This window comes from Photinus pyralis, unplaced genomic scaffold (genome assembly GCF_008802855.1).
Source record: "Photinus pyralis isolate 1611_PpyrPB1 unplaced genomic scaffold, Ppyr1.3 Ppyr1.4_LG5, whole genome shotgun sequence".
Taxonomy (NCBI): Eukaryota; Metazoa; Arthropoda; class Insecta; order Coleoptera; family Lampyridae; genus Photinus; species Photinus pyralis.
The window spans coordinates 5,271,720-5,297,757 of NW_022170596.1; the positions used below are offsets into that span (position 1 = coordinate 5,271,720).

A 26,038-nucleotide genomic window follows, 5' to 3' on the forward strand; every position below is an offset into this window, starting at 1 on the left:
GTAGGTACACGCTTTAGTTAAACTACTTCAATTGGAAAGTATGTCCCAGTAAATTTCCTTAAATTTGACTGTCAACAAGTAAATTTAGTTATTGATCGATGCGCACGTTACTGACGAATTGAATTTGTATGGGGGCAATATTAGCTGCACAGACTTGAGTAGGTAGCTAAGCAATATGCAAACAATGCCGATTACCTCAAGACCAAGACGGTACAATTATGCATTCATTAATAATTAATTTGCACCTTAAATTGGCGATCGCGTCACTACGTGAAAGTACGTAGACACGAATTCTTAACTAAGTCATTTATAAAAACCAGCGTAAACAAATTGGTGGGGAATTCTAATCGGTAGTAGATCGGAAGTGTTCCCACCCTCGTCTCTTTACCTTTCTACGTGCAATAAGCCCACTCCTACGCGTTACCCTGGAGCGTGGCATCCTGTTCTGCGCTCAGTTCTTATTGATATTTTGGCGGGGAACTTTAAAAGTTAACACGCGGCGTTTACATATTCAAACTTTGCGGAAAACCTCCATAAAAACGTCAGATAAGTTTACGTGACACGTGCTTATCTTTTATACAAAACTCAAATGAGAGTCATAATCGAGTTACGTATATTGAAAAAAACCCATTGTTGTTACCTATAGCATCAATAATAATAGCTTTTACATTTTTAGCGTATTTTCCTCAAAGTGAAAAATTGCTATTAGTCTAAGCTAAGCGGTACACAGAAGAATCTGAAGAATAATGCAGAAAGCATGCCATTTGGCATGGTCTATTTTAATGTCCAATAGATCGATTTGGCCCGCAGCACCCCCTTCCCCCACCATGTGGAACCAATATGGCGGCTATTTAAGAAAAAATCTGTTTCTGACGAAAAAAATATACATTTGTATTTCAAGGATGGCATGCGAGTAATGTTTTAAGGATAATTTGAGGTGTAATAAATTTAAGCTTGAATTCGTTTTATCCTCTGTTTTATTCTTCATGGTACTCTAATGAAAGGTCTTAACGAAAGGAATTAATTTCTACCAACCATAGCCCTCCTCCTCGGCCTCTTATCGTAATCGAGTATATTCCCTTATACCTCAAGAACGGATTGTCGAAAGAGGGACTCACAAACGGCGATTGAGACGTCTGCAATGGTGATGTCAAAACAAAAGCTATTTCGGTTAAAAAAATGCGCTGTATCTGCAATTTATACTCGTTTAATTTTGATAACACTGTTTGGTTTTGATGAAACATACGCTCGGCTCCGGCAGCTCTGCCACCTCGACTCACTCTGATTTGTAACGGTCCATAGCTCGGCTTCGCCTCGCACTTTTCACTGTTCAACAAAGACAATTTTTCAATTTCAGTTTTGGTACGGTAAGAAAATGATATTGAGCAGACTGATACAATTTTTTTGAATTTGTGAGTAATATTTTTGTTTTTTGGAAACATCATCTATACAAAGCGAGTTTGTTTGTGAAAATTTTGATTCAACTTGTTGAATCCAGATCTGCATATAATTGTACATAAGATTTTTTAATTTTGACGACAATTTCTGGTTTTGATGAGACATACCCCTCGCCTCGCTCTAATTTGTAGCGGTGCATAGCTCGGTTTCGCCTCGCACTGTTTACTGGTCAACAAAGACAATTTCTCAGTTTCAGTTTTGGTACGGTAAGAAAATGATATTGACATTTTTTTTTTAATTTTTTTTTTTTTGGAAACATCATCTACACAAAGTGACTTTTTTTTAAAATTTCGATTCAACATCTTGAATCCAGATCTACATATAATTGCAGATAAGATTTTTTAATTTTTGATAACACTTTTTGGTTGTTGGTTTGGTTGTAATGGTTCATAACTCTGCTTCACCTCGCACTTTACACTGTTCAACAACGACAATTTTTCAGTTTCAGTTTTGGTGCGGTAAGAAAATGCTATTGAGCAGACTGAATTAACATTTTTTTTCATTTGTGAGGAATATTTTTGTTTTTTTTGAAACATCACTTATACAATGTGACTATTTTTTTGAAAATTTCGATTCAACTTGTCGAATCCAGGTCTGCACATAATTTTTTTTAATTTTGGGAACACTTTTTGGTTTTAATGAGACCTACGCTGGGCTCTGCCGCCTCGCCTGGTTCTGATTTGTAACGGTCCATAGCTTTTTTTGAAAATTTGGATTCAACTTGTTGAATTCAGATCTGCACATAATTGTACATAAAATGTTTTAATTAACACTTTTTAACACTTTTTACTTTTGAGAAGACATCCGCTCGGCTCCGACCTCGCCTCACTCTGATTTGTAAAGGTGCATAGCTCGGCTTCGCCTCGCACTGTTCCCTGTTCAACAAAGACAATTTCTCAGTTTCAGTTTTGGTGGGATAAGAAAATGATATTGAGCAGACTAATTTTTTTGAATTTGTGAGGGATATTTTTGTTTTTTTGGAAACATCATCTATACAAAGTGACATTTTTTGAAAATTTCCATTCAACTTGTGGAATCCAGGTCTGCACATAATTGCAGATAAGATTTTTTAATTTTGGTAACACTTTTTGGATTTGATGAGGCATACGCTCGGCTCCGCTCGCTCTGATTTCTAACGGTCCATAGCTCGGCTTCGCATCGCAATATCTCTCCTCCTTCGCCCTCTACAAATTTTTAAACTAAAGATGGTTTTACTTTTTATTAGTAAAATGTATTTGTAGTAGTATTTTTATAATATTTAAATGACTAATTAGGATGTAAATTGCTTGAATTTTGATTTTTTTGTCGCAGATTTGAAATCAGCGACCTCAAATTATCCTTAAACGATCACCCCCATGCCATCATTGAAATATAAATATTTATTTTTTAGTCAGTGACAGTTTTTTTCCTAAATGGCCGCCATATTGGTTCCACAGGGTGGGGGAAGGGAGTGCTGCGAGTCAAATCGATCTATTGGACAGACACATCGTTTATGGCAAGTGGCTTGCTTTCTGCATTGTTCGTCAGATTTTTTCGATTTTTAATATGTACCGCTTAGACTACACCAGTTGCAAATTTTGGTTGTGCGCATGCGCAATGCCAACTTCCTTATTTACTGAAGCATTTAAATGAATTTTAATACATAGGCACTTCGAATACAAGCAAATCTAACACTGGTGTTAAAATTTGGTTAGGCGCATGCAAAATATCACATGTAGGCACTTTGAATGAAACTAAAACTAAGACCGGTTTCAAAATTACTGTTTACGCATACTGTATGTTTTATTTATGAAGGTTTTTAATGAAATAATACCGCCTTTTATACTTATTATATTTTTTACTCTTTTCGAAAAGATGTCAACAAATCACACTTTTTAAGCTCTACAAAATGGTGCCCACAGATTTTTACTGCGACGTTTCCTCTTTGAACAACCATTAATTTCATATTTTTAATATGCACCGAAAAAAAAGTACATACTGTATCGGGTAGCACTTTCTACTACGAATACTATTATGTGCGGCCGGGTGTGCGGCTCAATATTTTTTATTAGATATGCCATTTAAAGGAACCATCAATGAATTATTTTGACATTTTGCCAACGCCTACTGCACCACAATGTTAAAAATTGAATAACAAGCATTTTTCCTGACTTAAATAATAAACATTAACATTTTGGTGTAGTAGGCGTTAACAAAATGTCAAAACAATTCATTGATGGTTCCTTTAAATGATTTGGCTAATAATAATCATATTGTGCCATACATCATTGTATTTGTTTTAATTTCAAAAATGCTACTCAATACAGTGTGTACGTTGTTTCTGGTTCATATAAAAACACTGCCGGATTAACCAGTAGGCAGATTAGGCAACTACCTAGGAACCCCGTGTCGACTAGGGGTCCTTGCACCCACCAAGAACAAAGATGAAAATGTTTCATTTTATATGAAAATTTGAAAATAACGGAATCTTATAAAATGTAAAGTATTTATTTCGCTGCGCCCCATACTTAAATATATTTTTGACTTTAAAGCTATCTAACTTTTAAGTGCAATACATTAGCCAGCCAAGCGTATGATGAGGTTTTTTCTAATTTTTCTGCATTACCTATTCTCTAAATGAACACCATACACGAGACCATACAATATACATGACTAAGGTAGTAAAAAATAAACTTTTTATTGGCGGATCACATGACCTATGTTGCTATTTAAAAAAATTAAGATGACGGTAGCACTCAAACACCATGGAAAATAACAAAATGTTAACCTCAAAATACCAGGTCTGTCAATAAATTAATGACAATGTACCGTATGATCGAGTAACACTAGGAAAGCGGGACATGGAGGGGAGATAGTTGAACATCTCATGCGTTGTCAATATAAGTTAGAAGTGCTTTGAATGTAGGTTTTTTGTGTGCTGAAATGAGCGACAACAATTTCGAGCAACAATGTGCCATCAGGTTTTGTCTCAGACTTTGTAACTGAAACATTTGAAAAGCTTCAGCAAGCCTACGGAGGCAGTGTTTTATAAAGGGCCCAGGTTTTTCCGTGTTTTAAGGCATTCCCAGAAGGAAGAGAGTGGATTGAACTTTTGTAGATGAACATCGCAGCGGAAGGTCTGCAAGCTGAAAATGTTGTCAAAGACCGGGATCTTGTGCGTTTGGATCGTCGCTTGACAGTCAGAATGAATGGGAAAGAGTTGATCTTGAGTCACACCACCGTTCATCTTCTGTTAAACACTGAATTGGGGGTAAGAGAGGTGTGCGCCAAAATGGTTCTGAAACGCCTTTCTCGTCACGAAAAGGACCTCAGGATCACAAGATGCGTTGACTTTTTGGAATCGATTGAAAATGATCCCCGTTTCCTGGAACATGTGTTACAGATGGTGTGACTTGGGTGTTCGAGTACTACTCTGAAACCAAACGCCAGAACATGAAATGACACACGGTAACATTTCCAAGGCCAAAAACACATCGCAGAAAATAGAAAATACCAAACCTTCCGTTGGGAACAGCTACGTTTATTTTGTAGATGAAACAACCCGAGTGTAACGGGAACCCGTTGACTGATTTTATTCGATTCGAATTTTACTTAAATTTTTTCGATATTGCATGTAGGCGAGTGTTCCAGAAATACGATCCTGACTTTTGAAATGCGTGTGAAAGCTTAATGCGCCGGGAAGCCTTGGGACACGACGAATTCAACTAGAATTACAGAGCGATTTTGCAAGGATCGTAACCGTCATTATGAAGCGTGTGAATTGCTTCACGTATAGCTTGAGTTACTGGCTCCAAGGATTCTGATTGGATGACAAAATTAGCCTTTATTCGCAGAAAAAGTTGTGCGCCTCAGAATGGCCGTGAAAGAAAAGTAATGGGAATTTATTCGCGTCAAGCCCTCAGAGGAATTATATTGAGCTGCGAAAGAGTCAATGTGCGTTAAAACGTAAGCGAAGTTGGGTCGGGTCACCCACTTGAAAATTATCGCAGGGTAGTTTTTATATTTTTAGTTAGAATAGCAGGGTGTTTTTATATGTTGCTATGGCATACGTCTATGGTAACAAACTCGGTAACAAAGCTTTATGGTTCAGTGGTAGAGCGTTGGACTATAAATCCGGAGTTCGGGTGCCTTAGACCAGTTTCGAGCAGTCTGCCGGCTACTCCGAATTAGGTTTTCCTGCGGTTTTCCTAATTCGTAAGGTAAATACCGGAGTAGTATAGACCAACTTAAGACCTTCTGCAGAGGCACCTCAAAAAGCATTATGTGGGTCACTCTGTAATTGAGCGCAAGTCTGTTGAGGGCCCAGAACAAGAGAGGGAAAATAAATAAATAAAAATAAATTGTGTACGTGCAAAATAAGTGCGTGAAATTGAGAATAAGAAACTCACGTTAAATACGAACAATAATTCAAATACCAATTAACATTGACGCTTACCTGCCCTCGGAATACCTATTCGGTTTGGAATCATGGTATTTAGCTCTTCAATTTCAAATCAAAGCAGCGATCATCTACACGACTCAGGATTGGACATTGGGGTAAAAAAATCCCCCCCTTCCCACACACGTTTTTAAATAAATACTCGCACCAAGAATCCGAATCAAACAAACGTCGATGATGTCGGTCAGTCTGTCTGTACCCTCGTTTCCGGATTCCGATTGGAACCAAATTTGGAACACATTTTGTTGACATAAATGGGAGAACTGAAAAGCTTTTGAGCAGAACGCGCATGCGCTGATGTGCGGGTGGTATGTATATGTGCTAGCCACAGTAAATTTTTCCGATTCCATATCGTTAGTCAATAATGATCCATAATCGGAAAAACGTCCCAGCACTACTAGACGAGATCTAAGTTCTGGATGTAAAGAGGAGGGTGGGTGGATGCACACAAGGGGGCCGACTGGTCGGGGGGGGGGGGGCACGTGACGATTGGCACCTGGCCCGAAGATTAAATCCCACTTTGGTAATGGATACAGTACACGCGTGAAGGTAGTAGTAGATTTACTTCGTGAGTTACATATTTACTGTGAAGTTAGCACTCTTCACGGCCATCATAAACCGTGATCTACCGCAACCCTTAATGTAACTTTTGCATTGCGCAGTTTCAAATAAAATCCGTTTTTAACATTGAGATACAAAATTTACACAAAAACTAAATTAAAATACGACCCCTTGATCTATCCTACATTAATCCTCGACAACGATCATAATAACATAATCTACCCCTACCCCTAATTTAAAGTGTCAATTTTTGCTTCGCGCGATTTCAAAGTTGATAGATTAACTTGGAAAAATTGTTAGATTGGGGGTTGGGGTATATTCCGTATGAGGACCGTTGTCGGAAATTACGGTAAGGTCGAGTAAGAGATTGATTTTAGTCTAAACTTCGTCTCTGAATATAAAAAGTGCATTTTTATTACAACCGTTTAAATAAGTACTTTCAAAAGTTGGTATATTAGGGGATGGGGTGAATTACGTTTTCAGATCGCCGTCAAGGTAAGGTAGATTAAGGGATTGTATTTAATTCTTGTCTAAATTTTGTGTCTATCAAAAATGGGTTTTTATTAGAAACCGCGCGACCAAAATAACCAGGTGTCAAATTCTTGACAGAATAGCTTCCTAGCTGAAACCAAAAATTGCCAACATATGTACGCACTGCTTTTATTAGAGGGACCTACCATCCAAATTTCGTTAAAATTGCTCCTTAAATAAGAAAGTTGGATGTTGCACATGCGCAACACTATTTTTTGCGCATGCATTTTGTTAGCTTTTATTAAAAGGACCTACCATCTAAATTTCGTTAAAATTGTTCCATAAATAAGAAAGTTGCATTTCTGCGCATGCGCAACACGATTTTTGCGCATGCATTTTGTTTGCTTTTATTAGAGGGACCTACCATCCAATTTTCGTTAAAATTGCTCCATAAATAAGAAAGTTGGATGTTGCACATGCGCAACTCGATGTTTTGCACATGCATTTTGTTTTCTTTTATTAGGAGGACCTACCATCCAAATTTCGTTTTAATTGTTCCATAAATAAGAAAATTGCATTTCTGCGCATGCGCAACACGATTTTTGCGCATGAATTTTGTTTGCTTTTATTAAAGGGACTTACCATAGAAATTTCGTTTAAATTGCTTCAGAAACAAGATCGTTGCGTTTTGCACATATGCAACACAATTTTTTGACTTTGACAATTTTTTTCTCCGTTTTTTGATAATATAACCCGGCCCAATTTTTTGTAGGTTGTACACAGGAAAATAAGGTCTTCCAAATAATAGAATAAAAATTTTAGGTTGCTATTTGAAAAAAAAAGTTCGATGCCGTTACGGCGCTCCAAAATTTTTTTTCAAAAATCCGGCCCGTTATTTTTCTGTTCGGTATGCCTAAAACATATATACAAAATTTCAACAAAATCCGTCGAGCCGTTTTCTCAGAAAATTGCCAACAAACGTACGTACGTACGTATACAGACGGAAAAAAATTTTATTCTTTAAAAGTTGCTTAAAATGGTCTAAAACGTCGACATTTGATGAAATTTTGAAATGTTCAAAAAACGGCTATCGCAATAGCTACCTAGCACATGCTAGGAAGCTAAAAACACTTTCAAGTTGTTACATTAGGAGTTGGGGTCGATTTAATTTTATATTCATTGTTGAGGTTGAAGTTAGGATAGATTAAGGGACCAATCTCTGTCTCTCATTCTCAAAGCTGGATTTTTACTTGAAATTGCGCAACGCAAGGGTGGTTGGTCGCCGTTTTGAGTTTCTCAATATTTTATTACATGGTTTGCATGTGTATTGCTGAATACTGATTACTAACTTCACAGTAAATATGCAAACCAATTATGGAAAGCTGTTGCTAACTTCACGTGAGTGCGAGCATGAGTGTATACAGTGTGACCCAGATATAGTCGAATTAATTAAACGAGAAGCTTTGTTATTTATGAAGAGTTTTTATGGGCGTCATATTGGATTTTTACGTGTTCAACCAAAGCATATGGCGAGACATTTAGATGCGCATTGAACGAGTTTGCGCGATTTACTTGAATGTTTCCAGTGCCGTAGTCATCATACCGAGCATAATACTATATAGTAAGATGCGCCCAACTGAACGTCACTGAAGTAAGAATCACAATCGACAAGTAGTTGCCGATGTCATATTCAGTTGCGTCGTCATGCGCAGTCTGTATCTTTTCAACTGCTTTTCAACGATATACACTAGTACTACTAGTAAAATCAATTATTTTCAAGTATGTAATTAGCTCCACAATTAATTAATTTAAAAATCAATGTAATGATTTTCCATTGTACAAGGTGTCCTAGTTTCGACACTTATATAAACTATGCGGCATGTGCTTTTTTGGCCCAAACTCAAAACGATATCAAAATCTTCGAAATAAGAAATACAGAGGAAAATCCAAAATTGTCAATTTCAGAATGATCATTTTTCTTAGTTAAAGAGATACAGAAAAATGTACAAAAGTTTCTTTATATTGTGTTTTATGAATTGTTCCATCTTATTCCCTGATATGGATGTGACGTTTTGATGGCGAACTAATGATTTACTATTTTTCTATGGCGATCGAAATCAAAACCGGACATCGCTCGCCATAGAAAAATAGTAAATTTTTAGCTCGCCATCAAAACATCACTCAGTGATTGTTGTATAATATATACCGAGATATCTACCTACCGTTTTTAAAATAGGGATACCGGGCCAGCTAAAAAAGTTATCGGACCTAACCTCATTTTTTTAAATGGAGCATATTATATAGTTTAATCTAAAAAGATAACATATTAAATTTCTTTTAAAAAATATAACAAGAATTTAAAAACATTAATATTTATTCAGAATAATTTAAAAAAAAAACAATAATCTTTTTGTAATTTTTGTGTATTTTCCGGTCCATCGTATTGGCTTCTTGTGACTAAACCGACCCTGACATAACTCAGGTAGAAATTAATTTGATCTTTCATAGTATTCTAATTAAAGGTCTCAAAAAGGAACTGTTTTCTACCAACTACCAACTACCGCCCTACTTTCGGACTCCTTATCAAAAAAGGGGATTGTGGAGGAAGGGGGAGGGGGACTGGTTTTATCCTTCATGGTACCCTAATGAAAGGAATTAATTTCTACCAACCATAGCCTCTTCCTCGACCCCTTATCGTGATCGGATATAAATAGTACCTTATTATATCTCAAGAACAGATTCCCGAAGGAAGGTACCCACAAAGGGCGATTGGGAGGTATGTAATAAATATATCTATGAGTGATGTCAAAACTTTACGAGCGAATATTACGTAAACGCTATGTCGGAGGAAAGTACCCACAAAGGCAAAATGAATTGTCTAGACGAGTCGTATCTCTTGGTGAAGTCTCCCTATTACGATAATCATCTAATAAGAAAGAAAACATTGATAAATATAGCAGGCTACAACCATTTACTAATCTATTTCGGTTTAAAAAAATGCGCTTGATCTGCACAAGAGTTGTGCACAATTAATACTTGTTTGTAACATTCCTTAATCCTTATCCTTAATCGGCTTTATGACTCAGTGGTAGAGCGTTGGACTATAAATCCGGAGGTCGGGTGTTCGAACCTGGGTGGAGGTGAATTTTTCATCTGTGGCAGAGATGAGAATTACCTTAGACCAGTTTGGAGCATTCTGCCGGCTGCTCCGAATTAGGTTGTCCTGCAGTGTTCAAAATTCGTAAGGTAAATACCGTAGTAGTATAGAACAACGTAAGACCTTCTGCAGAGGCACCTCTAAAAAACATTATGCGGGTCACTGTGTAATTGGGCGCAAACCTGTTGAGGGCCCAAAACAAGAGAGGGATAATAATTAAATAAATCTCCTCCAAGACTCCATCTCTGTGACATCTCTTAATATTCTTATATTGTAGTAACATTTCCTTACAAGATTTAATGTTTAGCTTTTATTGAACAATCAATCCAACGTGGTTTTCGCCCTGACAATCGCATTGCTCCAACAGAGGTGTTTGCAGGGTCTCTGTAAAACTTCTTGATGGCATCTTGAAGCACCTTGGATTATATTAATCAATTTGTACAGTTTTAAAAGCCTAATGAGGTTCATGATCTCTATCGTAAGTTTGTCATGTAGAGATGAGTCAATTGAATCACACAGAAACAATTCATTCGATGAATCAACGACCTTTTTTGCAAACAATACTGTTGATGATGAAACGATGAAACTTCCAACACAATCAAGGTTCTCAAAACCGAGCGCAGTGGCATTTCATTTTTCCTCATGCGTCACCCCCCAACTCGCAAGTAAAAAATGGAAAGTTTTTCGAGTGGATGTCCAAGGAAACGAACGATTGTCATTGTGCCCATTTACGGCGTGAGAACTCATCAAGGTTGCGTGGTGTAGACACTTAAGATTATTTGTTTGATCGATTCCAATGGAAAATGGTATTATCGCGAAAGCAAAGAACTCGCGTTTTTGCCTAATTATTATTCTAATTCAACAAGGCCAAGGCTACATAAGATTTGCTAGACACTGAAGTAGTGATGTAATTTTACGTGATGATGGTAAAGATGTAGTGAGTATATTTAAGTTAGTTAAATTTTAGATAAGTTTTAATTGGTTTATGTTTATTAACTTTGAAAAAATGTCGCCATTGGTCGTAAACACATACACCAACTTAAATAGTAAAGTGGTTTATCAAGTGGTGACGTAATTAGCATTATCGTAAGTAACGTCGCTATAATTCTGTTCAAAAATGTCCATCGGCTGCTAGATATTTGTTTCTTGTGTGGTAGCATCGCGCCTTAAACCACGGTGATTCTCATAGCCAAACTATAATCGAATATTGATACTATGTAACTAGGTATGTTATTCTATTCAAATGCAATGTAATATGTATGTGAGTGCTTTTTAGATTATTACAAATTTGTAATTTTCGTGAAGTTTGGTAGGTACCATGGTACAATAAGACGTAGGTACTATATTTCATTAATCCTACATCTAGATATAAATCAAAACACAAATCGTTCTGTCTCTGTTTTTTATTTTAATGCCAAATTTAAATTATAAATTGACATTGTTTGTTCAACGTGAAAACGTGATCCCTACCTGCAACTCCCTTCAAGTAGTCACAACTCTCAATTTTTTAAATAGAAAGTATGGGCTTATGCTATAGTTTAAAAGGTCTCTTCATTCTCTATCCAAAAATGTTATTGTTTTCAAATATATTACCAAATTAAAAAAAAATCATCTGATTACCCAAATCCGATAATTTAAAAATTGTAATAATTTTGCAATACACCCGTCCTACGGGTATAAGTGGTATACAAGGACACTTCACTGGCGGCAGAAACGGATCCCGGCAAAGCACAAACACCCCGACCACAAATTCTTCAAAACTGTACATAGCTGACGTCGCCCTCATTAATCAAACTGCAAATTCTTGAAAAAAAGTATCACTTTCAAAACTAGTTGTACAAATAACTATTAACGAACACATATCACGCAGGCACTTGAAATTAATCAAACTTAACAAAGGAACGCACCTGCAAATTTCATTCAATTCATACGTCATCATTTTGAGAGTTAATCTACACTACATTTGTTATAATCAAGGACGAAACCAAGTAGGGCGTGACTAGTCCTTTTTAAAAACATCAAAAATTGTACACAAATTAAAATTATGCCAATGGTTATGCATTTTTGGCAAAAAAACATGTAAATACTGTTTGCTGATTTAGCTTTGGAAAATGCGTTTTAGTTGTACAAATAACTATTCCAGCACAATTGCTGTACAAAAGGAGTGAAAAATTGAAAGATGGTTTTGGGGATGTTCGGCTCATCGGAAACTAAGAAGCTTTTTATATGTTACAAACTTCAATATCTTGCACTACTACAGGATGTAACAATTAAGTATGTCAAAAGAAATTGAGCATTCTTCCAAATCAGGCCCAAAGTTCATGTTATAATTCATTCCAATATCACAATAAATTCTTTTGCGATGTCCGTTGCAATTTTTTCTAGAGTCTATGGTCTTTGTTATCGCCAACTTTTGTAGATTTCTGGATCACTACATGTACAAACCGTTTCCAGTTGATTTCGTTTATTTCGAGGATTTATTATCGGCGCTCATTTTGGAATGGCAGTTGCTCTTTAGGAACTATCCGAATTTAGTTGCTCACAATTTCATGTTCTTTGTCACAACTGAATCGACGCGACGTTGGACAAAGTTGTCGCATTTTACTAATTACTCTCTGAATTACTCAATTTAAGCCATATGATCCCTGAAAATTGGTACTATTTTGAGATAGTATCTTCAAACAACACGTGTAGGCTCTAAAACAATCTCGCATACAATATAAGATCGTTCTAATCTAATAGCACTCACGTGCGGTTCATAAAAAGAAATACATGGCAGTATGCGCAATGTTAGAAGGTCAAATGACAATTAAAGATGAAACGCGTGTGTTTCTCGTTTTTGGGTATATAATAACCGTGCATTAAAACGTGCACAAAAAATCAAACTGCTCTGCCCAAATTATATTCAGGTAAGGTAAAAAAAACCGTTGTGTGTGTGCTAGCTTGTCCGTCCATCTGTCCATCTTTTCATCTCGGGAATGAAAAGAGATAGCGATTCTAAATGTTTGCCAATCGATTTCTACGAGTCGCACATGTGAGAATGGGAAAAGGGTGGGGTTGGGGGTTATAACTTCAAGTATGAATATGGATATATGTCGTGAACGAAGTTGTAACGGTTAGTTACATACAGGGTTGCAAATGTTTGATCATAATGTTAAATTTTAACCTTTTACAGTAACGTTAGTAGATTTTTGCTCAAAAGGTACCTACGGCTAGCTCATATTTACTTTGACACAATTTCGTTAGGAAAGTGGATCTATTTTCAAAATAGTCTCCTGCTTGCTATCACTTTGATGACAAATAAATACACAATATCAAAATGACATATGTTGAACTGTTAAAATCAATCAAGTTCGGCGCGTTCTTTTACAGCTCTCTAAAAATCAATATTAGTTTCGTTGAAACATACTAGTGCCAAAAAAATGTACTACGATTATAGAAGTAACCACTTTTTTTTCACTTAAATTAACCCCTTAAATGAATAATTACAAAATACGAAATATCGGATTTTTGCAAACAAATTTTTATACTTATTAACTCAGTTAGAAGACTTCCGTTACTTAGTATTAAATTTCAATGGAAAACTTTTACTAACTGAGTTCAACGAAAATTTTATACTGTCGAAAATCCATTTTAAAACTTTAAAATCGCTTAAAAAATGAATAGACCGAGTCGTCAATATCCTTAAAGGCAGCAGTCTGTATGGAATACAAATAAAACATTTAAGTTTAACTTAGTTATACAGCGACTAATCCCTTGAGTCCTCTAACCTTGGAATAGTGGATCAGCTCCGATTAGGTCTCATGGAATGGATCAGAAAATGGTTGATACTAAATATTGTGGTTCGAAGCGGAAAGGTTTTATTGATTTTGAAATCTGAAGTAATACTCGATGTTATGTAATACAAATGTCAGAGTTAATTTGTTAAAACTTCTTACCTATCTGCCTACAAAATTGTTTACGGCAGATGAGCGACACTTACATCACTTAACTGAACAGTTCCATTTTACCGTCGAAAACAGTCAGTTTTAATTTCTCGGGTCTGACTTCCGATATTATTCGTATTATGCAATATTTTTTAAATGGCGCGCACTAATTCATATATACCTAATAACGATTGAATTTACTTCATATTTATAATATGTTATGAAAGTTTCTCTTTGTAAACCGAAAAATTCATTAAATGAAAGTCGCTACTGGCAACATACACGATTTCGCCCATTGGTTACTACGATTTAACTTCACCCTAGACTCTCCACACCCCGTGAAATTATATTGCTCGCGATACTCACCCGATTTAACGTATACTTAACCTTCTATTATAGAGCTCCAGCTTAGCACTTTCGTGTCTTAAAATTTAAACCGACTTCGCGGCTACCCGCATAATGACCTCCGGAAAGTTCTTCTAATCCCCACTTTTTAAAATGTTACAACCACACCTCCAAAATGGCGGCAAAATCAGTCCTAGCTGGCATCTTTGTTCGGTCAACCAATAAACTTCGTCCCCCTTGACCAATGGCACGTTTAGAAAAACCCTGAATATTGAGTTGACGCGACCAGCTTTCTTACGCAATTAGTCAGCCGGACCATTGCCTTAAAAAACAATAGGGCGACCTGCGACCAAATTTGCCACAAAAAACAATGGAGCAACAACATGTTTGAGAAACCTGTCCTATAATGAAACCGCCCTGTATATCTTATAATACGCAACCTCTAAAACCGCGCAACTCCAAAGAACTTCTGTTATATTCTTCTAAAGCTTGTTTATTGGGATAATTGTATTACAAAAACACAAAAACATTGTACATTAGCAACCTTGTGTACAACCTTGACATCTGGTTAGTGCCATGTTGCCACATTCACCACAACTTCTAATTTAAAAAAAGCACCAACGGGCTCCCGGTACAGAGTGTCAGAAATGACTTGCTTCAGATGCATATTTCGGGTGAAACAAAACGTCACATATGAATGTCTTGTCATATGTCAACGGAATATTGGAAAATGGTAGACGGGAGACACTAATAAATGCAGTTAAAGCTGGCGTTAAACCTGAAATCGTGCGTAACACTACAAGATATGGAAATCGTATACTTTACGAATTTTTTCGATAATTTTATTTTCACTTTCCTTTTTCAAAGAGGGAAAAGGAATATGTGTACCAAATTTGGTTCCAATTGATTCAGCCGTTTAGCCGGAAATGAGAGTAGGTACAGACCAACAGACGGATCGACATCATCGAGATTTTGTTTGATTTGGATTCCTGGTGCTTCAAAACGTGTATTTCCGTCAAAAAGGTGAGGGGTCATTTTTTACCCCAATGCAAAACCTCCCTTACTAACGTGCGGGTAGTAAAAAACTAAGAAATAATAATTGCCTTGCATTCAACTTGTCCTCTTTATTGACTAGGGTGATCTCGTATAAATCCCATATGCTTGTAAAACGGATAGGGAAAGATGTCGAAGAAAACATAGAGCTTAGAGCTATTAGGAACGAACTGCGACCGCGATTTACTGGCAAGAAGTCGATGGATTCAATTAAGACTCTCGAACTACACATTCAGGGGGAGGCAAATTGTATTATGAATTCGTTTTTTTTCTTCTCAATCTCTTTCGCTTTAAATGTCCTTCGTGAATACGCGATATACACTGAAGCCAGATACATACACTGAGTTGCCATGACAATACCGATTGCTTCTTCTTTGGGGGTGATGCCAGAGTAATTGATGTCTTTGATTTACTGCATATGGAATCGTATATTGATCGGATTGGATTTTATTGCAATAATCAAATTGGACGAGGTGCCAATTTCGTCAAAGTACCTGCATACAACGTGTTTAAATTATTGCGCTCGAACACGCATCGAGTTAATGAAACGCGTTAATCAATGCGACTCCAAAGATCGACGTTTAATTAAAAATAAGACAAGTTTGAACGTGAGTAAGTGGTTAATTGCCAGCTTCCTTTTCCGTTGCTGTTTCTTTAGGATTTATTGAAAGGAAAGGTGACTTAATTTATGCGCTTGTAATAAAAAATGTTCATGTATTTGTTTACAGAAGAACGACATTATGGGTGTACTAACTTTATTATCGCTTGTCATGCGAGACGACTCAAAAAGTGATCACAACGTTTTACTTGTATCAAGGTTTTAATTTTATCTCGGACAGACTGTATTTAAATTTATTGGACTACGAAGCTAGAAAAAACACTCCTGTAGTAAACTGTGATTGCTGTATCAGTATTTCTGAATATGTGTATATTTTTGGGTAACGATGTCAAATTTTTTAAAACACCCTGTACATTAAACTTTTGATAATGGCGACTAAATTCCTTTCCAACAGTTTACTTTTTCACATTTACCTATGGCTCATACAAGATTGCCTGAATGTTGCATTTTTATCATTGATTAGCCGAAACTCAAACATGAAACTTGATCAGCTTTACCCATCATTTTGGACGAGAGAGGCCCCAATTTGATTGGGGAAACTGTAAAATGATATGACAAAGAAAACGAAAATTGGCTCTGTGGGCAACCATGATTATTACTTGCTGTCATTATTCCTTATGTCCATGTGCTGAAAAAAAATGATTGCGCATGCAAGTTTCGTATTTGTGAACGAACTTTTCTGAAATTTTAGGGGAAGGCGCTTCCTAATGCTAAAATCACGTGTAAAAAAATGGAATGCGCGTGCTAAGATATAAATTTCTTATTTATGGACGGTTTCTTCTGAAATTTTAACTCAAAATGCTGCTTATAAAAGTGGATTCAAAACACACGTCAAAAGATTGATTTCGCCATGCATAGATTTTTTTAATTTATAGAGGGATTTTTCTGCGGTTTTAAGGAAATATGCGCCTTAAAAAATGAACTAAACGCACATAAACAAAATAGATTATGCCTCCGCAGACTGAAAAAGGAAAGAGAATTATTACGCATGCGCGGACCTACATTTCTTTATTATTTCTGATCCAATTCCTATGAAATATCAGCGAAGGATGCTTTCTATAGTAGAAAATTGAAATAAAATGTCACAAAATAGATTGCGCATGGACCGACATAATTTTCTTATTTGTGGACCTCTTTTAAAAAAACGAATGAAAGCACACGTTAAAAAATTGATGGTGTATGCGCTAAAACGCAATGCAATTGCTTGCAGCTGGGACCCCAACGCTTTCGTGGTAACAATTTCTCTAGCTAGGGGCAAGCACAATGATACACCGAAACTAAAATTATTCGCTCAGGTATTAATACGGTAACGCTTCGCAATATATTTACGGTTAAAAATAAATCTGCCAGCCGATCGCCTTCGTCACGCATCTGCATAAACCAGTCACGTATTATTAATTTACTCATAAAGTTATTAGCACCTCGTATAAATAAATGTAGAGGGCACCCCGTCAATAAACTTCTCAAAATGGCGACACAGTCGTCGTTTGCGAGGCCACCAGCAAAATATGAAGTACACTAAAGTTTGAAACATTATTTATGTACCAGCGGTAAAAAATCAATTTTCACAGATGTCCTCGAGGATGTCTTTTATGTGATCTTCCTCCGGGTGTTACTTAAAACGTTTACAACAAAAGTGAGAACAAAGATGATGTGATAATTATTACGTGTGACAAAGCTAGCAGCGGATTTGAACGAGAGACCTTCGGACTATTACACGAATTCGGGTTCCTATTCTTGAAGGCGATCATGGTGTATTTACCAAGGAGTATTTTCCATTATGCAGACTCAACTATTAACGATTCAAAGTAACGTTCCCTTTTTCAGGATCGGATTTTTCATTTCATAATTTTGAGATACAATATTTTTCATGTTGTCATAAAAAATACAAAACATGCGCATCTTAAAGCAGTTTAGACGTTTTTCTAACCAAACATCACACTCTAATAGGAATTACTTCTTGGATTACAAGGCAATACCTACATTTGGTTTTTTTTCCAACAAAATCGGTGGATAAACTAAGTCTACAACTTTTGACCTAAACGGGTTTACAAAATTATGTCCAATAGTAACCTATAAAATAGGATGTACCTATAAGTCTGGTGAGATGTGGACCATATTTCCTCACATGGCGTTTAACCTGGAAGAAAATTTAACAGCGACTATGGGAAAGTATACGGCAGAATGGAACACGTAAATGAAATAAAAGTATCCCAGACGTATAGATGATCATATTTTGGGACAGCCATTGCAGTCTTATGCCACAATGGCGCATTTTATTTTTATTTTTGTGGAAATGCGCTAAAAAGTGACTCGCTGATTTTCTTTCACTTTATCTATTTATTAGATCTAGATGCGAGTGCGATGCCATTTTTGCAGCACGGGCTATGACTAATTGTTTTGTAGAAGGTTCCTCACCTGAATAGTAATCAAGCCTTGTTCAGAATTTTAATACTAATTATTCGTTGAAACTTGCATACGCAATTATTATTATTGTGATAAACATTAATCTCCAGGTTGCCTTTCAAATTTATAGTCTTGCGCAGTTTTGTAAAAATTAATAAGGTAAATTGTGTTTTGTCCATCCGTTACCCAGACCCAGCTCAGTGCTGCTGTTTTGAACTACCTACTAAGACAAATTTCTTGCAATTATATATAGCGTATACCTTGAATGTGTGCCATACAAATTTTAAAAAATAGCTTGACGTTTTCCCTGCTATAATAGAATTTCTTATTTATACATCATTCTTTCGTTGTTATTTGCTGCGTTCATCCCTGACCGATTGGCGATGGTGCATAATACCCAACGCACATTTCCTTCAATGCAATGTTCTGTCACTTTTTAATAGTTTAGCTTTCGGACTTTAGCTTATTGGAATTATAGAAAAGCTAAGGAATTTTGCTTTAGATCTCTTCCTGGTTTTTCATCAACATTCGGAGTTATGTTGCATAAGTACACATAAAGCAGTACGGAAGTCGTGGGACCGTTTACGAGTTATGTTTTTGCATTTATTTGAATGTTAATGAAATGAATTAATAAGTAGAGGTCAATTGCTGTACAACTGTTAAAGTTGATTTAGAAGCTGCTGCCATTGTTATCTTCCGACTCCGATTTTCAATCTCTTCTTAGAAAGTAAGCATTCATGAAGTTCAAAATAAAACGTATCAATTTATATTTGGTGATGAGTTATTAATCGTGCCTTCTCCAGTCACAATTTAAAGCACTCATGCGGAGTTTCACATATGGTTACTAATGCCGAGTAACGGTGTATTTTAAGAACGGGTGATACATTACTCGCAAGGCTATGCCGGCCTTTAATCTCTTGTACTATTTGGGTTAGTTTAGTTCACTTCCTTACTAACTACAATAACACAAAATATTTTCGTCAACAAAAGGGTTACAGGTTGTGTGCATTACTTAAATGTCAAATTTTCCTAATAAATGCCCTTGTACAGTCGTACAGAAATAGTTTTCAAAGTAGCCTTCTGTAGAATAACCTTGTCAATGTAAACAATCATTTTTAATTGTAAACAGATTTCGACAATTATATGACCCCAAAGTAATGCCAGATTTGCCTAATTCCCAATTGTAATTCTGTTTTTTTTTATTTTCAGTGGCAATGTCTAAAGATAATCCAGAGGTGGACTGCAAATCACCGATTAATGCGTCATACCAGCAGTACAACACAAACATGGGATCAAATCAAGCAAAAGAAAATGCAATTAATAGTGAGAACGAATGCAACGTACAATCAGATTCGAAATTATCCGGTGACTTAAGTACAAATGAAAGTGTAACGAATAAATTTGTTAGTGAACATTCTAAAACTGAATTACAATCAAAAACTGCAATAAATAATCAAATCGTAGAATGCGTACCACAAACTAATGAATTTGTGAACGAACTGGATTGTAAGGTCGATATAAATAATGACGGTGAAGATTCGGCTACCGAAAGTCTACCTGCACCAGAAGAAGTTTCCGAAGAACCACACGATCGCTCGGATGGTTCCGATTCAGGACTGGGCTCGGAAATATCCGAAGAAAGGCCCGTTGACGCTGTTGCTTCTGTGCTTGAAGAAAGCGATACCGAGAACTCTTTCCTCAATCGCATTCCCGAAGATCAGTCTTCGACATTGATAGATGTTGGTAACAATGATCAAACAAATTTGGAAGTGCCGTCCACAAGCTTTTCTGCAGAAAGCAAGACGAGCAGTGCAGAAGATGCAATACAAACAGCCCTTGTGCCTCGACGAAGCACACTGAAACGAAAAATATCACACGAAGGAGAAGACCTGCCGAAGTGCAAGAAAAAGCGAAGCATTGCTTTTGATAACGTGACCGTATTCTACTTCCCGCGAACGCAGGGTTTTACCTGCGTGCCATCTCAAGGAGGTTCCACCTTGGGCATGGGTGCCAAGCATTCTCACGTCCGTAAATTTTCAATGAACGAACATGCCAACGAACAGCGGCGCATCCACAGACAATTGCTGCAACGACTCCGATCGGAGAGACAAAACGTGCGAAACGCGACATCATCAAGCGATGATAGTGAAAGCGACGAAGAACTCAGCGACGGTTCCGATTCCGAAATGGACTTGGATAACTACTACTTCCTTCAACCAGTTCCTACGCGACAAAGGAGGGCGCTGTTACGATCGGCCGGTGTACGAAAAATCGATTCGCTGGAAAAAGACGAATGCCGCGATATTCGTACATCGCGAGAATTCTGTGGGTGCGGTTGTAAAGGCTACTGTGATCCAGATACGTGCTCCTGCAGTCAAGCGGGTATAAAATGCCAGGTGGACAGGTTGAACTTCCCGTGTGGCTGCTCACGCGACAATTGCGGAAACTCAAGCGGCCGTATTGAGTTTAACCCGGTCAGGGTTCGTACTCACTTCATCCACACATTGATGAGGCTAGAATTAGAGAAGAAGCAGAAGGAGGCCGAAGGCGAAGAAAAATCTGACAAACCGTCGACTAGCTGGATGGAAAATGAACGGTTAAATTACTATCCGAAGACAGAATCAAATAACAGCAGGAGTGCAAAATTTAACGGAAGTCTTCTGAAAGATGTTACGCTAAATTCAAACATGGAAGTGGAATCCTGCGTGCATAACGGGAACTTTACAAATTTGCACTACGGCGCACCCGGCGAAGGTCCAGGACTATCCCATCCGCCTCCTGGTTTTACAGATTTGCCGTCGCGCGAAGACTCGTTAGACCTGTACACCTTCCGTGAAGAATGCTACCAGGATGAGGTAGCCCAGGATGCGTCTTCCTCCGAGCGCAAACAACCTTTTCCCGCTAACCAAAATTTCCATTTCACCGATCCGCGTTTTACCGATATCGTTTTTCCAAGTGGTACGTCGACCTTTACGCCGCCGCCCAACCAGTACGCCCAACCGTACCAATCTGGCTTCTCCGACTTTTCGCCAGTGTTTAGTCCTTATGGAGGCATGTACTCTACGGAGTTTGGAACGAAATCTTTCGAACCAGGTTTTCAGCAACCTAACAACTATGACCATTTTCCCGCACCTTCTTCTGAACCATTTTCCGGCGGTACGGATTCCAAAGAAAGTCAGTACACTAATTTAAATCCCGTCGGGGCCAACATTAAAATAGAATCATTTTCAGATCTTCTTAATGGTAGGTATAATTACACGGCCTACGAAGAGACCGCTAATTTTCCAAACATAAATAATGCGAATGTTGTATCTGCCAGCAATAACTCTGAGTGTTCTGGTATTGATAAAACTGGTAATAGCGTGAACAGTACTGGCACCACAGAAAACTGTGACGAAAACTTTGGAGAGATAATTAAAAAATCTATTGTAGAAACTGTTTCGGCTTAGATGAACGATTATAATTAAAAATTGATATTAATATATAAATTATGATTATCACGTTCCATATTATTATGTAAATGAGATTTATATAAACTGTAGAAAAAAAGCAGTGTTTTAATAAATGTTGTGAGAAAAAAGTGTGTAGGTACTTGATCTAATACAACACATTTGATGTTAGCAGAACCCTCAGATAAGTAGTAGATAGTACATATTTACAGAAGATAGCCTAAATAATAGAACTATGAGTTGACTTGAGCATATTTGCGCGCAAATATGCTCAAATGAGTACATGGGCGTACGCAGGGAGGGGCAAGGGGGGGCAGCTGCCCCGGCCTGGCCACACGTTACGTTTTATGTTATTGTTAAAAAGTATCTGTAAGAATTGTCTTTGTTGGCTTCTAATTCAATCCTTTGAGATTTAAGCAATGAAAGAGGTTTTAAGCTACAAATTAGGGTACCTACCGGCTCGCCTGCCGTCGGGCTGAGCGAAGATTTGCCTAAAATTCTACCGATATACCGAAATTTTTAGTAACTATTACCTACTAAAAATAAAAATGTATATTATGTGTTTCATTAAACATTTTTTTCTTCCAATTTTATTTTTTGTCCCTCCCTAGACCAAAAGCTGCGTACGCCCATGAATGAGTACGCAATTACTCAACCCATAATGTCCAGGGAAAGCTCCTTATTTCTCCTATTGTCGGTTAATTTTTGGAGTTCTGCTTTATCGATGTCATGGAACCCGTTATGATATTGCATTTATGTATAGTGTTTGTATTATGTCACATCACCTGGAAAAATACGGGATCCGATCAAGAAGGGAGTGTTGAGTCACATTGGATAAGTGAACATCTTAACAAAGCTTATGTCCTGCTTTAAGACTTCAAGTTCTTAAAGGAACATGGGACTATTTTTTTGCCTCAATTTCAAGTAAGGAATAAAGGAAAAGTGGTGAATAGTCCGTAAAATGAGGAAGTTTGCATATCGGATTTACCGCGTATAGGTTATACATCTTTGCCGTTCTAAAGCATGGCATTCGGGTGAGATAGTAAGTGGGTATCTATTTTACGAACCGCGGGAGGTGAACTAAAAGGGTGCTTTACGTTAAAGGCGTTTTAAATAGAAGTTGCTGCGCCAAAAAGAAACAACACGTAAGCCATGTTTGTGAATTTAGGAATGGACAATATCCGCTTACATCTCTTTCTGGCGCAGCACCCCTCATTTAAAACGCCTATAGCGAACGCGAAGAGCACCATTCATAGTTCAAAGTTCACTCTCCGCGATTCGTTTAACCAAAGAGTACCCACTCTTTGGTTTAACTAGATATCCACTTGCTCTCTTAAAGATTTAGACACCGAAATCTGTGTTATAAGCGGTAATCCGATATGCAAACTTAACCATTTTACGGACTATTGTTATCTTTGTCGGCTATAGCTTTATATTTTAAAAAATCCCTTTCGGCTCGGCCGATCAGGTGTAGTCCATGGGCCAGTCGACATGCGGTATAATTTGGGGGTACCAATTTTCCTTTTTACGGTGGTTATACAGGTTTATTAGGATGCCAAAGAACCATGATTGCCATCTCAAAGCGGTAGCTAATAGAAATGGCGGCCAATCAAAGATGGCGGATGTAGAGTTTTATAAAGTAAACTATATCTTTGAAATTATTGATCCAATTTCATTAATCTTTTTTTTTAATGAAAGCTCTTTATATGTGCTATAAATATTGTTATTAGTACTTTTTCGATAAAATCAACTGTTAATAAGTAATTTAAAAAAATGTTTTTTTTTAATTGTTTCCCGAATGTTCTTTACTGCCTGTATTAATACACAATGAATGGTAAAATTATGCGCATATTATGCAGAATATTAGTGAAAAATATGCAAACAGTTTTGATATATGCACACGTATACAAATTTATATATGTTGCATAATTTCTAATAAAAAAGGAATTACGATAAACACTAGCAATAAGATGTTTCTCTAAGTTTTCTCCACGAAATGATTGTCTCCTGTCGCTAAGAATAATTTATAAGCACTAAGCAGAGAGAAACTATACTCTACATCAACTAAAGTAATAGGTGCATTAGAAATGGACAAACTATTGGGAGCAATTTCCAAACCTTCCACAATATCACCCATCATCACCGTAGAGAAAGAGAAAGATAAAAATAGTTTAGAAATGATGAAATTAAACATCAATTAAATCAATAAATCTTCCTTTCGGCTTTTGCAGTATGTTTCATTATCGCGTCCGTTATAAAAATCCGAAAGAATGTATTAAAAATTGAAATTAAAATCGATTAAATCTAACAAAAATTTAAATACATCTTAAAATATGCAATTCTATCATGTAAATGCAAAGGATATCAAAATATGCAAGATACGCAAAAATAAATTCGGTTTAATAAATATTGCAAACCGAAGATACACAAAATCTCATAAGACAACCAAAAGTAAACGATTATTCACAGCTTTAGCTCATCAAACAATTGAATTAAAATTAAAATAATTACTAAATACAAAAATCATTGTAGTTACGTCTATAGATATATTGTAGCTGAAGAGCCATGATCAAATAACAAATGATGATGAAATTGGTATGTGCGGATTATGTTTCTAAACCTTCACTTCTCTACTTTAATTGAACTTGTATCTCAATTTGGACGACACTGGGTTCGTTGTAATTACAGGTGTAAAATTGGCTCTTTAATGGTGAAAAAACTCCCTTTAACGAGTACTGGGAAAACCTTAAAGAAAGGCTTCAGATAAGCGACGCCTGTTCGATAAACACAGCACTTCCACTAACTTCCTCGTAAAACGTGACACACGTTTCCGCTTAACGGTAAACAAGAACTTTACAACTGACAAGACTGACTGTCTTGCAATAAATACGATCAAATACGGCTTTTAGCCATAACATCAGCAAAGAGTTTGTTAATATTGATGGAAAGGTGTGTACTGTGCCGATAATTTGACATAAGTATAGATTATATAAAACAAAAAATACATTGGAAAATTGTACGTCAAAATCAAAGAGATGCTATTCCGGAAGCAGCAAAAAGATGAAAGATAACCCTAAGTTATCACCTCACGTAGAATTACCAAGCTGGCTCTTGACAACTACCATTACGTAATGCTAATAAAAGTGTACAAGCACATGCAAACTGCCAACTTGTGGATACGTCACTGAAGAAAAGGAAGAAGGAGGAGATTTTAGTGTACATAAAACTTTTGAAAGTAACGATGGGGTTAATTTAGTTTTCATTAAATGTTCATGCATTAGTTACTAAATTGTTGATTTTATCGGAAATGTAGTTATGACAATATTGTAGCACACACAAAAGCTTTCATTTAAAAAAATGATGAAGTCGGACCAATAGTTCGAAAGATAGGTATAGTTAATTTTATAAAACTCAACATCCGCCATCTTGGATTGGCCGCCATTACTATTAGCTACCACTTTGAGATGGCAATTATCGTTTTTTGACATCCTAATGTATGTGTCTAACCGTGGTAAAAAGGAAAATTGGTACCCCCACATTATACCATTTCCTTAAATTTAGCCAGTTGGCCCATAGACTAGTGTAGGTAGATTTATTTAACCGGTAGAGGATGTTCGGTTTACATTAATTAGACGTGCTGTATCGATGTTATCCGATAGCCCTTGACGAGAGGGATCCAACCACACCCATAAAGGTCTAAGATGTACGGTTCGCCAAGTAGCATCCGGGGTTTCCTAGACGTGCTGATGTCATTCGATAGCACTCGATATGACGAATCGAATGACACTCCGTGCGCATTTCTCGAGTTTCCGGAACTCCAAGCAAACTCTCGTGCATCCTGGACGTACGCCGCACTGCATATGCCACTCGATAGCTTTTAACGAGACGCATCGAATAACAACTCGTGCGCATGTCTCGACTCCAAGTAGATTGCCGCGCATCCTAGACGTGCGCACTATACGCTCTGCGATAGAAACGGCTCTTACTAACTCCTCCTCCCGATTACAATAAGTAGAAGAAAAAAATTTAATCTACCTAAAACTAGGTTGGTATAGTAAAACAAACGCTGTCCATTGGAAGTTGTTTATTGTCCCTTTCTTGTTATGTTGATTAAGTTGATCCATTCATGTAACGGGCGATCAAAAATTAGTTGCT

At 36.9% G+C, this 26,038-nt stretch overlaps 1 protein-coding gene across 5 annotated transcripts in view; it reads left to right on the plus strand.

Annotated features, from left to right (window-relative positions):
• LOC116171098 overlaps positions 1-22,471 on the plus strand; it is a 55,592-nt gene extending 33,121 nt beyond the window's left edge. For 2 of the 5 annotated variants that reach the window (XM_031487764.1, XM_031487766.1), the window contains exon 2: positions 19,644-22,471. In XM_031487764.1, coding sequence (XP_031343624.1) covers positions 19,644-21,883 — 2,240 coding nt within the window. In that variant the 3' untranslated portion in view covers positions 21,884-22,471. Of the gene's footprint in view, positions 1-10,887; positions 11,023-19,643 lie in introns of those variants that run through there. The other 3 variants (XM_031487767.1, XM_031487769.1, XM_031487765.1) reach the window with 3 other exon arrangements.
• The last annotated feature ends 3,567 nt before the right edge of the window (positions 22,472-26,038 follow it).